The following is a 12,737-nucleotide window of genomic DNA, read 5'->3' on the forward strand; positions in this document are numbered from 1 at the left end:
CTGGGAAGGCTGTGGAGGATGGCCCAAGGGGCTCCTGGCTTTGGATTGGCTCTGCTCAGGCCATTGCAGCTGAACCAGTGGATGGAAGAATGGAAGATCTTTCTGTTTTTCCTTCTCTGTAAATCTACCTTTCATATATAAGATTTATCTGTTTATTTGAAAGGCAAAGTGACAGAGAACGGGAGCCAAAGAGATATCTTCCATCCTCTGGTTCACTCCCCAAATGACCACAACGGCCAGGGCTGCGCTGTGCCAAAGCCTAGAGCCAGGGGCTTTATCTGGCTTCTCCAACATGGGTGGCAGGGGCCCAAGCACTTGGGCATCTGCTGCTGCTTTCTCAAGTGTATTAACAGGAGCTGAACCACAAGAGGAAGAGCCGGGACTCAAACTGTTGTCCTTATGGTGCCGGCAGTGTAAGCAGGCAGTGGCTATTTCATATTCCCTGCTGTTTCATAAAGCCAGGCCTGGGTAAATACAAGAGCAGAATCTCTGCTTCCTGGTGGTCACAGGGATGCTGCGACTGTTAACAAGTAGCCATTCTGCAAGAAGAGTGTGTCGATGCCAGAGGACAGAATAAGATTGAGTAGAGTGGCTCCAGAAATGGGCCTGTGCAGTGTGCTCTGGCCAGGGTCCCATTCTCCCAAACCACAAGTCATCAGCCACCAGGGCTGTGTGTGTACACCAGGAGCCCAGGGCGTGGCAACTCCTGGCCTAGGCGATTGGGGCTGCAAGCCCTGGCACTGGTCCCCAGAGATAGAGTGACATTCTCCTTATCTCCTTGCACCTTCTTGATCCTGGGGCCGCCCCATCGTGATGCGTGATGTGTGGCGACCCTTAGTATTTAAGCCCTGAGTCTCTCGCCAGGCTTAAGTGGGCATAGAATCTACGTCTTCTGTGAACAGTGATTCTGCCCTCCCTGGAGAGCTACCACTGGAGAGTCCCAGCCAACCTGCCGGGTCACCACAGGCCGCCCTGCCAGGCATCACTGCTTATAGTCTTCAGCTGTGGACCTCTGGCCCCCTCTGCTGGCCACTCACAGGATTTCTAGCTGGCACTGTCGGGATGAAATCCAAGGAGCAAGTGAGTGTTTTTTCAGGGTGGCTTGATTTGGATGATGGTGGGGGTGGGATGTTAAGCTGGTGGAGAAGTGGCCAGAGACTGGGTTTCAGAGCCAGGGTCTCTGGGCAGAGGAAGACTCCAGGGAAGCTGGTTGCTCTACAAGCCTTCGCAGGCAGGGTGTATGCAGCAGGGGCGGCTGCCTCAGGAGTGATGGTGCTGGATGGTGGGTGGCCAGGGCAGCAGGGAGAGAAGGGGTACTCTGGGTGCAGCTGACCTTATTATGGATCTTCCAGGGAGCCTCCAGGCTGCAGCAGCTTTGGCCTTCAAGGTCAGGGAGGCCCACTTCCTGTCTGACCTGCAGCAAGGGAACTATGAGACCTTGCTTCTTCTGCGTGTGGCTTGTGGGAGGCTCCTCTGAGCACGTGCGATGGGAGGGACGGAGCAGAGTACTCAGCTGCATGGGTGAGCAGTGCAGGTGCTCATCAACTGACACCTGTCACACCTGGTCCTCTCACCACACTGAGCTCCCAGATACATCAGAACTTAGGATGGGATAAGGTACACTTCATTGGAGCAGGGGCTCTCCCACTCAGTAGGCCCCCCCATCCCGTCTCCTGCCAGATGGGAAGGGACAGCCCCTGGGTCTCGGGGGAGGGGTAATCTCCCAGGCAATCCGCCCTAATCCCCAGCTGGACTGCAGACTGGAGATGGCGGCTCCAGAGCCTGGAGGCTCCGGTACACCTGCTCGCAGACCCCGGCTGCCAGCAGCAAGCCCAGTGCTGCCCAGGGACTGCGACCCTGGAGGCCTGGCCCAGCCCTTGGACCAAGCCTGGCGCCTTCAAGCCCGCCGCAGTTTATCCCCGGCATGGCCTCGAGAGACAGTGCCCACGCAGGTGAGGCCCTTGTGGGTGGGAGGAGAGAAGCTTGCCTGGCAGTGGGGATGGGGTATGGGATGGAGAAAGGTGCTACTGCTGTGTGTTGGGGGGTGGTTGCGCTCATGCTCTGGGACCCTCCCTCTCCTGTTACGGTGACAAGGGGGACAAGCGCCTGGAGGGCCGCCTGGGCTCCTTGTGCAGGAAAACATGTGAACCCTGGCACAAGCCTCCCCCACCTCTGGAACCAGTGGCCGCGTGGCATTTAGACTGGGTGGGGGGAGTAGAAAGAGGTCAGTGGGGTCTTTCAGACTCTTTCTGTCTTTGGAGAAGCAGTGACCAGAGCAGGTCCAGTAATTTCTCACCCCAGGTGGTCCAAGGAAGCATCCAGGACACAGTGGGCAAAGTCCAGGGGAGAGGGCAGCACTGGGGCTCCCGAGGTCTGTGAGTGCAGACAGGGAAGGGCATCTGAGTGGACAAAGGGGCTTTGTTCTCAGCAGTCAGGGAACCAGGGAAGGGACGGCAGGCGGTGGTACTCACCAGGAGGGAGAGTGGCCCAACAGAAGGAGCCAGGAGCCAGGATCCAAGGGTGAGAGAGGGGAACCCTTGTCATCTCCGGAAGTGAGTGACCCTCAGAGGAAGCAGTCCCTGCCAGAGTGATGGCTGCTGGCTGTGCTGCCCTGGGCTGGCTGAGGGTTGGCGTGAAGGACAAGTAAGGGGCCATCCAGCCTGCACGCCATGTTCCCCGAAGTGGCAGGAGATTCCTCAGCAACCGCAGCAGACACTCCTGCCCCTTGAATACACAGTGGCAGCCAGAGCCTCTCCCCACTTTTGTCCCAGGTGCCCAGGCCAAAGTGCATATCCTTCCTTGCCCACTGCAGCTGAACCCCTGAGGTTCCCAGCCTGCCTGGAGGGCCCAGGTCAGATGTGATGACACACTCAGAGCTGGCCTGAGCGGTTGCAATAGCCCATTATCAGCAGGTCACAGTGACTGCCTGGGCCATGGTCACCTGCTGGGCTCTGTCACCCCCAGCCCCCGGAAGCCCAGGCTCTGCTCTCAGGCGGAGTGGCCTGCATGGCCCAGAGCTGTGGGCAAGTCAGGGGCATCTCTCCCCCTTCCTAAGGGCAAGCATTGGCACCTTCTTTTCCTCTTGATCTTTCTTGCCCGAGAAGGACCTTAAAGCTGTCCAGCGCTGAGCTGACTGCCTGTTGGGTCTGGCAGGGGTTCTCTGAGCAGGGATCTCAGGTGTGACATATGAGATCCCTGAAGGAGTCAGCTGTCCCCAGCCCATCCTGCAGAATGTCTAAGGAGTCTGTGCTGCCAGGGAGGGATCCCAGAATTGCGTGTCACCATGCACATTGCTGGCCCCTTGCACCCTGAAAGCGTACCCTACGTGCTCCTTGGACCTCTGGGATCCAGGCTGGTGTGCAAAGGGAAGCAAGGGCAGGCATCCTATATCCAGCACTAAGTTCCTATGAGGACCCCAAGCTTGGGTCTGCGAGGAGGGTCATGGGAGGCAGGGTGGGGTACCCTGGTTCAGCAGCAACTAGACTCTGGACAAATGCCTAATCTGGCTTCAGTTCAGCTGCTGGAGGGAGGGGAGGTGATTCTTGGATGGAGGGGCACCCCCAGGGGTTCGCTGATTGCAGGCAGATCTCCCTGGAGTAGCAAGAGGGGCAGGAAATGCTGGGGCCGTGATGCGTCAGAGAACGTCCAGCTCTGTATCATCCAGAACATTCGGCAGTACTTTCTGGATCTCAGTCCTGCCAGCACAAGGTCTGTGGCCCTGGCCCAGGCTGGTGGGCTCCCTGAGGAGAGGACATGGACAGAGGGTTCCTGATTGCCTGGCATAGGTGGGGACCATGGAGCTGCCCTGGCCCCATGTCCTGCCTCAATGCTAATCAAGAAGTCTGTCTCCCACCTCGTTCTATCCTGCTGTGTCATTCTGTACAACAATCTCATTCCCCTTCCCCCCTTCTCTTTCCTTCCTGAGTTCAAGTGCAATCTCTCCAGAGCCTGGGTGCCTGTGCCTGGGGAAGGAGGTGGAGTCAACTGTCCCCCTCCCAGAGCTGTTCTGTGGTCAGAGCTGAACTTGTGGGTCCCAGGCATTGTTGGCTTCCTGGGAGGAAGGGGAGAAAAGATGAGGGGTCCCTGGAGAGCAGGACCCCAGGCCTCCCCAACTGCCACTGTCATTCATCTTTACAGCCAATAGTGATGCAGATTTCCAGTTGTTACCTGGATAGCTTCGCCTCTAGGGGTGAGGACTGGGAGGCCTGGTAATCCCTTTAAGGCTGAGTTGGCGTTGGAGGCCCTGGTGGGCAGGGGCGGGGGGCTGGGGATCTGAGTTCCCCTCAGGGTTGGAGTTGGTGTTGGAGGCCCTGGAGGGTGGGATGAGGGGATGGACCTTCCTGTGTGCATATAAAGTGCTGCTTGCCATTGTCCTCCACACCCTAGCAGAGGTGAGTCGGTCATGTGCCATGTGCGGAGACTCAAGTGAGGTCAGCATGGAGTCTGCGCCCAACCTCTGGGACAGGGGTTTTGGTCTGGGCTGGGCTCCCTCCTCTGCTTTCCTGACAGGCAGAATCTGAGGCATAGAGGGGGGCAGCTCCAAACGCCAGCAGGGGTGAGCTCAGTCTTGGCTCAGGGTCCTCAGCCAGTCCACGTGTCCCAGTCACTGGTTGCTGGGGCTTGGTTTATGTGGCACTGGATGTTGAGTGCAGCCACCAGAGGGCAGAAACCACCCATAGGAGCTTGCTGGCTCTTAGCCGGCACCCCCACCCACACTTATACGTGCACCCCATTTCTCATAACCTTCCCCACCCCAGTGAGGGCATGTGGTGTGTCAGCGTGGGTGGGTGACATCTCCATGGAGACCACCAGAATCAAGGCCTTGCCCCGGTTGGGGAAGTTAGAGATGTCACATGGTGATAGGTGACACCCTGGGTGGTGTCAGATGTTGCCACCACTGTTGCAACATTGCTGAGGATTTACACTGTGGTGTTGGGAGGGTGGATGAGCCTGGGGAAAGCCAGCAGACGCAGACAGGTGGCAACCCATCACTCCAGCTGCTGTTGGAAATGCCAGCAGCACTGCCCAACAAACTGCCTCATCCACCCTGACTCCACGGTGGGTGGGTCAGGCCCGGGTTTTACAGCCAGAGAGAATACCAGTGCTAGGTCTTGACTTGCTAGCTGTATTGTCTTGGGCCCTTTATTCAGTGTCTGTGGGCCTTGCTTTTATCTTGTGCATGCCAGCCCCTGGGATTGCTCCTGGGACACAGTGAATTTATGTACACCGAACACCAAGGAACAATGTTGTCTTTTTGCCAAGGTATTTAGGGCAGTAATGGAAGCGTCCAGAGGCACAGGGAGAAGATGTCATCTTCCCATCACAGCTGGGCTCTCTCTGGGTGGGGAGAATGTGGTGAGGGTCTTCCAGGAGGCAGAGAAGAAGGGGCAGGGGGAACAGGAGGCCAGCCCCACACCTTTCCATGCCACTCTCAGACCTCTGGAGACGCTCTCCTCTTGTTCCTGGGACTTCAGGCCCTCTGCACCTCTGCTTGGCCATTTGTGAGCCAGGCCATGCTGGGTGGAGGGAGGAGAGGGCCAGGCAGCCAGAGAGTGTGCCCAGCCAACACACGCTCCTCCTAGCCAGTCTGTCACATACCCATTTCTCTTCCTTCCTGCCGCTGTTCCTGGGGAGGGAGGGAGGGGTGCAGAGGGGAAGACAGGCGCTCCCCCGTGCAGAGAGCAGCAGGTGCAGTAATGATGCAGACAGGATCTGGTGTCCCTGCACAGGGCAGAAGCCTTCTGGGAGAGCTGGCCCTGCTCTTACTATGAAACACTGCATATTGTGCACTGACTTCACTGCGTGTAGCTCTGCCCATGCTGTATAACCCTGCTGGTGTAGTCTCATAAGTGAATTGAGGTCAACCTGACCATAGTCGTTTTGTCCCCAGGGGGCACGGAGGGGGCATGGTGCTGCCTTCATTCCAACGGAGCATTCAGTGAACACCTTCTATATGCCTCGCACCATGTTGAGTTCTTTCGAGGTGGCATCTTGTGGAACTGCTCAAATAACGGGCACCCAGACTGAGGGTCAGAAAAACTGAGAAGGGGCTCTTGGCCATCCATGCGGAGAACCAGCTGAGAGGGGCTTAGTGGGGGAAGGGGGAGGGTAGGACATTACATCACACGCATGGGGGTGGTGGTTATTCAAGAGAGATGGTAGAGTTGAGGCTTTGGGCAGAAAAATCAGATTGTATAGAGCAGAGTCCTGGGGCCCTGAGAGCATCTGGGGAGACTCATAGCGGGGGTGGGGGGGGGTGGGGGAGGCGTCCTAACTTCAGGAGAGACTGTGGAGAGCTTAGCCTTGTCCACAGGGGCACCATGACCTGAAAGGCACAGAGAAGCCCCCTCCCCTGTCCCCCGGCTTGGCAGATCTGCACGTGCAGCGTGTGTTCCGGGCACCATGCACCTTGGCAAAAATCAGACCCAGTGATTCCTGCCTGGAATTGGCACAGGCCATTTCCACTTCTGCTGGGCTGCTGTCTTTGTGCTTCAGCTCTTCCTCTGCAGACCCCTCAGCCCACCCTTGCCCTCCGGAGAGGGCTGACCCAGCCCTGTCCAGGGTGTGCTATGTGTAAAAATACATGAGGTTGAGCCACTTCCTGTGGCTTCCGGTGTTGCATGATGATAAGACATCAGGCGCTGGGCTGTAGGCAGAGAGCTTGCAACAGGCAGGGCGACCGTGCCATAGGAGAGCTGGGCCCCCCCGCCGGCCCAGCCCAGCAGCCCTGGCCCTCCCGGGTTTTCCTATCATCCGTGGCCTTTGCTTCCTTTCTCCTCCTGCCCCCTCCTCTCTGTTTCTCCTCTTCCTTCATCGTCCCAAGTTTTGTACCACCCCCTGATGTGCTTAGGGGGTGCTGAGGGGGCTGTCATTTTCCTACTTGGACCTTTACCCTTGCCCCAGATCCCAAATCAGCCCCTGCTTCCGCTGGGCAGTAACCACAGTCCCCAGGGACCTAGCTAGCAGGGGAGGTGGGGGGGTTTGTCTCCCAGCCCTGGGAGATGTCATGAAACGGAAGAGGCTGCTAAGCATTCCAGGCAGCTGGAAGGTTAACGGAAGGGCCGGGAGGCTGGGTGACCGCCTGCTTTGGGCTGTGTTGACAAGATAGGGAGGTGGGGGCCCAGAATGCGGGCAGCAACAGGATGGGGGATGGTTGGAGGAGAGGAGCCAAATCGAGAGCCTGTTTGTCTCATTCCTGAAATATCAGCCGGAGAACCCCGGGGGAGGGGTTGGGGGAGGCCTTCAGTAGCCCACAACTTACCCTCTGTCTTTTCCTGCCTCAGGTTGACAAGGGAGACGCGGCCACCCTGAACCTCCCCGCCGGCTCCAGCCATGGGGACTCTGATGGCCCCATCTGCCTGGACGTGCCGGAAGGGGCGCCGGACCCCCAGCGGACCAAGGCCGCCATCGAGCACCTGCACCAAAAGATCCTGAAGATCACGGAGCAGATCAAAATTGAGCAAGAGGCGCGGGACGACAATGTGGCCGAGTACCTGAAGCTGGCCAACAATGCCGACCGGCAGCAGGCGTCGCGCATCAAACAGGTGTTCGAGAAGAAGAACCAGAAATCAGCGCAGACCATCGCGCAGCTGCACAAGAAGCTGGAGCACTACCGCCGGCGCCTGCGGGAGATCGAGCAGAACGGGCCCTCACGGCAGCCCAAGGATGTGCTACGGGACATGCAGCAGGGACTGAAGGACGTGGGCGCCAACGTGCGCGCTGGCATCAGCGGCTTTGGCGGCGGCGTGGTGGAGGGCGTCAAGGGCAGCCTCTCCGGCCTCTCACAGGCCACGCACAGCGCCGTGGTGTCCAAGCCGCGGGAGTTCGCCAGTCTCATTCGCAACAAATTCGGCAGCGCCGACAACATCGCCCACCTGAAGGACCCGCTGGAGGACGGGCCCCCCGAGGAGGCGGCCCGGGCGCTGAGTGGCAGCGCCACGCTCGTGTCCAGCCCCAAATATGGCAGTGACGACGAGTGCTCCAGCGCCAGCGCCAGCTCTGCCGGAGCTGGCAGCAATTCCGGGGTGGGGCCAGCGGGAGCCCTGGGAAGCCCCAAGTCCAACGTGCTCTACGGAGCCCCTGGCAACCTGGACGCTGTGCTGGAGGAACTGCGAGAGATCAAGGAGGGCCAGTCGCACCTGGAGGACTCCATGGAGGACCTGAAGACCCAGCTGCAGAGGGACTACACCTACATGACCCAGTGCCTGCAGGAGGAACGCTACAGGTGGGTGCCAGTGAGCACAGGTTTCAGGCTCAGGGCTGTGCAGGCAATGGGAGGAGTGTGTGGGAGCTGCCCTTCTCCTGACTGGGCAAGGCTGTCTCAGGATGCTCTGACCACCTGTTGCTGTTGCATTGAGGAAAGGGAGGCAGGGAGACACCAGGCCACCAGGGTTCAGACCCCGGCGCTGTCCTTGAATGGCACGGAGAGCAAACTGGTTCACACCTGTGCACCTGTTCTCCGCGTTGGTGCAGTGGACATCATCCCTGTCATGGGGAGAGGCGGTGTGTGTCCGCCTGCAGCCTGGTGAGCTAAGGCAGCCTGTGGAAACCCCGAGGTTCACACAGCTTCACACAGCCCCCAGCTCATGTGATTTACTGTCACCTGCCACTTGGAGCTTGGTCCCTAGATCTGGGGGGTATCTCCTGAGCTGGCATTTCTTAACATTTGGAAAGTTGAGACTGTATAAACTTTTCTTTATGTACCAGGGTATTTCAAAAAGCTTGTTGAAAATAGAGTTTAGAGTTTGTTTTTGGTTAAAAACAAAATATTTGAGGACTCAGCGTGGTAGCCTGGTTGCTCAAGTCCTCACCTTGCATGCACCAGGATCCCATATGGGCGCCGGTTCTAATCCCAGCAGTCCCACTTTCCATCCAGCTCCCTGCTTGTAGCCTGGGAAAGCTGTCAAGGGTGGTCCAAAGCCTTGGGTTCCTGCACCTGCTTGGGAAACCCAGAGGAAGCTCCTGGCTTCTTGCTTCGGATCGGCTCAGCTCTGGCCATTGCAATCACTTGGGGAGTGACTCAGTGGACAGAAGATCTTCCTCTCTGTCTCTCCTCTGTATATCTGACTTCCCAATAAAAATAAATAAATATATTTTTAATAAAAAAAATAAAAATAATTTTAAAATGTGAAGCCCACACATATGAAAGGTCTTCAGGATGTTCATGGAAATGTGTATTCTGAAGAAGGAAATGGCCAGGTCAGCAGGTGTGCTGCTCTCAGCCCTGCTGCTAATCCAGCTCCTGCCAGTGCTCCTGGGGAAGCAGAGGAGGCTGGCCCAAGCACTTGCACCTCTGCCAGCACATGCAAGACCAGGAGTACCAGAGTGCTGGCTTTGGCTTGGCCCAGCCCTGCCCATTGTGGCTGTTTGAGGAGTAAACCCACGGATGGAAGATTCTTTCTCCCTCCCTCTGTCACTGCTTCTTTCAAATCAATCAGTCAATCTTTAACTTTATTTTTAAGATTTATTTATTTTTATTGGAAAGGCGGATATACAGAGAGGAGGAGAGACAGAGAGGAAGATCTTCCGTCCAATGGTTCACTCCCCAAGCAGTCACAACGGTTGGAGCTGAGCCAATCCAAAGCCAGGAGCCTTCTCCGGGTCTCCCACGTGGGTGCAGGGTCCCAAGGCTTTTGGGCCATCCTCGACTGCATTCCCAGGCCACAGGCGGGGAGCTGCATGGGAAACAGGGCTACTGGGATTAGAACCGGTGCCCATTTGGGATCCCAGCACATTCGAGGTGAGGACCTTAACTGCTACGCTATCACGCCAGGCCCTATCCTTAACTTGTATTTTTAAAAGATTTATTTTTATTAGAAAGGCAGATGTACAGAGATAGAAGGAGAAACCGAGAGATCTTCCATATGTTGGCTTAATCCCCAAGTGATTGTAACGACCAAAGCTGGGCCAGTCTGAAGCCAGGAGCCAGCAGCTTCTTCTGAACCTCCCAGACCGTCTTTCACTGTTTTTCCAGGCCATAAGCAGGGAGCTGGATGGGAAGTGGAGTAGCCAGGACTCAAACTTGTCCTCGACTGCTTTCTCAGGCCACAAGCAGGAAGCTGGATGGGGAACTGGACCACTGGGATTCAACCAGTGACCATATGGGATCCAGTGTGGCAAAGCAAGGACTTTAGCCACTAGGCTACTGAGCAGGCCCCACAGTCATCTTTTGTTCGGGGCTTGTGTCTGCTGCTCCCCAGGCCTGGCCCTCCAGGCAGTGTCTGAGCCCATAGTCGAGCCAGTCCATCCCTAACACCTCCTTTCCCACGCTGTATGACCCTGGGCAGGCCCCTTACTTGCTGTGTATTCCCAGCTGTAAAATGGGCACAAGGCATCCTCATCTTGCAGGCTGATGCTGAGCAGCGCGGGGCAGGTGTGGATCACTTGCTCAGCATAGGACCTGCCTGTGAGAAGTGCTCTGTGAACAGTGGCTTCTAGTGGACCTGGGCTGTGTCACAGTCGAGAGTGACTGAGTCGGTCCTGGGGAGGCCCAGCAGCCCAGCTGGCACAGCTTCAGCCTGCCCACCCCTCCCCTTCACCAGGTACGAGCGGCTGGAGGAGCAGCTGAATGACCTGACCGAGCTCCATCAGAATGAGATGACTAACCTGAAGCAGGAGCTGGCCAGCATGGAGGAGAAGGTGGCCTACCAGTCCTACGAGAGGGCACGGGACATCCAGGTCTGTGGGGTTGGCATCACACCCAGTGGATGGGCACGGGCTGGTTAGGCCCACCTTGGGGGTGGGGGCGGGAAGGAGGCAGAGCCAGGGTTCAGCCCACCTCTTTGAGGTCAGCCTGTAGATGAATGACTGGCATTTTGGGGAGGCTCCAGCTTGCTAAGGAAAAGATCAAAACGTCGGGGCGGGGGGAGAGAGAGAGAGCACTTGTCATCAAGGACCCTGGGGGAGGAGGAAGCACCCTCTGGCACCACCTGCTGGCCCCGCCCACCCTGAGCCCCCTGCACCTGCCCCTGCAGGAGGCCGTGGAGTCCTGCCTGACCCGTGTCACCAAGCTGGAGCTGCAGCAGCAGCAGCAGCAGGTGGTGCAGCTGGAGGGTGTGGAGAATGCCAACGCACGGGCACTGCTGGGCAAGTTCATCAACGTGATCCTGGCACTCATGGCCGTGCTGCTGGTGTTCGTGTCGACCATCGCCAACTTCATCACGCCGCTCATGAAGACGCGCCTGCGCACCACCAGCACCGCCCTCCTGGTCCTCGCCCTCTTCTTGCTCTGGAAGCACTGGGACTCCATCACCTACCTCCTGGAGCACGTGCTGCTGCCCAGCTGAGGGCCTTGCCCAACCCGTCCGTGCTGCCTGCCTGGCCCGTGCTGGCCACAGGGGAATCCCCAGTGCCTGCGACTTCTTCGTGTGTCTAGTTTGGCCTCTGTCTCCCGGCAGCCCCAGCCCCTCCTCTGTACCCGCTCTGTCTCATGTCTTCTCCCTGCTGGTCCCAAAGGGGCCTTGGTTGGAGCCGGTGGGGACCCTGAGACTGCATCATGAGTTACCATCGCACGAAGACATCTCCCAGCCCAGCCAAGTGAGGGGTGCGCAGGGTCAGGAGGGCTTCGGGGAGGAGAAAAGCTCAGGCCCCCTGCCCATTTCCTCCAGGATTGGTGGGAGGCTGGCTCCCTAGGGAGCCAGTGAGCATGGCCTGTCTTTGAGTTTCCTTACCCACCTGTCTGCCCATTCCTGGATCTGCCACTTTCAGGGAAGCAGTCCCCAGGGGCCGCAGCCCCAGCCTAAGCCCTGAGGCCTCCAAGGTCTCTGGGAGCACACTGGGTTCTGTGTGTTTATTTATTTGTTCCCTTGTCCCTTGCCCACACCTTCCCTGCCAACCTTGGTTGCGGAGGGGAGGGCCCACACTGACCCTCTCTGCAGCTGGGGTTCTTCTGGGCATCTCTATACCACGTGGCCTCTGCCTGCTCAGGCTGGGGTGCAGGGCCAAGCAAGGGCGTGGCCTCTCTTTTATATGTCTATTTATTTTGTACGTGTGTGCCCGTGTGGAGGAGGATGCCTGCCTCTTTATTTTTGTAAGGCTCCGGAGTGTTGTGTATGGTTTCTCTTCACATCCCAGTCTCCCCATGGCCACTTCCCAGCAGAGGGAATTTCTTGGGAAAGGATCCAGGGGTCCCCAAAATGGGGAGGGCAGTGCCTGGGGCCGCTGTGCACCTGCCCAGGAAATAAACACCCTCTCAGTTTTCACACTATTCTGTCTGGCCTCGGCTGATTGATTAGCTGCACAACTATCCAGGATTCTTTCCATGAGCGGCAAGGCCTCACTTTTTGACCTGAAGTACTCTTCCTCCAGGATCTTCCCACCTGGATTTGCGAAGCCCAAACTCTAGCTTCAGTGATGCTATAGTGAGAGGTGATTTCTGCCCAGTCCCAGCCCTTCTGGAGCACTTCCAAGATAGTCTAGCTAGCAGCAAGTGATCAGGGGCCTGGATGACAGCAGTTATGCCCAAGTATGGCCACAAGAGGGCAGCAGAGCCTGACCACTCCGGCTTCATCCTGGCTGGCAGTTTAGTGGTATGGATGCCAGCACCCCTGGCACAGAATGTCTGCTCTCCAGGAGCTGGCCATTTCTCCACACAGTGTCTGCAGCACCCATTCCTGAGCATTCCCCCAGAAGGCACCTGGGGAAATTCTGGATTCACAGCAAAACCCCTCACAAGTTGAGGGGAGCCCCTTAATTTCCCTCCTGGAAGGAAGAGAAGACGCTAGGCTCTGGAAAGTGAG

The 12,737-nt window shown here is 57.6% G+C and overlaps 1 protein-coding gene across 8 annotated transcripts in view; it reads left to right on the top strand.

The window, feature by feature from the left end:
* TMCC2 (transmembrane and coiled-coil domain family 2) overlaps window positions 1–12,200 on the top strand; it is a 34,779-nt gene extending 22,579 nt beyond the window's left edge. For 3 of the 8 annotated variants that reach the window (XM_040985519.1, XM_040985520.1, XM_040985522.1), the window contains 3 exons: window positions 7,284–8,224; window positions 10,542–10,677; window positions 10,974–12,200. In XM_040985519.1, the coding sequence (XP_040841453.1) occupies window positions 7,284–8,224; window positions 10,542–10,677; window positions 10,974–11,285 (1,389 nt within the window). In that variant the 3' untranslated portion in view covers window positions 11,286–12,200. Of the gene's footprint in view, window positions 1–858; window positions 1,085–1,759; window positions 1,953–3,201; window positions 3,211–4,997; window positions 5,003–6,991; window positions 7,049–7,283; window positions 8,225–10,541; window positions 10,678–10,973 lie in introns of those variants that run through there. The other 5 variants (XM_040985525.1, XM_040985527.1, XM_040985526.1 and 2 more) reach the window with 5 other exon arrangements.
* The last annotated feature ends 537 nt before the right edge of the window (window positions 12,201–12,737 follow it).

The sequence above is a fragment of the Ochotona curzoniae genome, unplaced genomic scaffold, assembly GCF_017591425.1.
Source record: "Ochotona curzoniae isolate NIBS_2020 unplaced genomic scaffold, NIBS_Ocur_1.0 contig_430, whole genome shotgun sequence".
Taxonomy (NCBI): Eukaryota; Metazoa; Chordata; class Mammalia; order Lagomorpha; family Ochotonidae; genus Ochotona; species Ochotona curzoniae.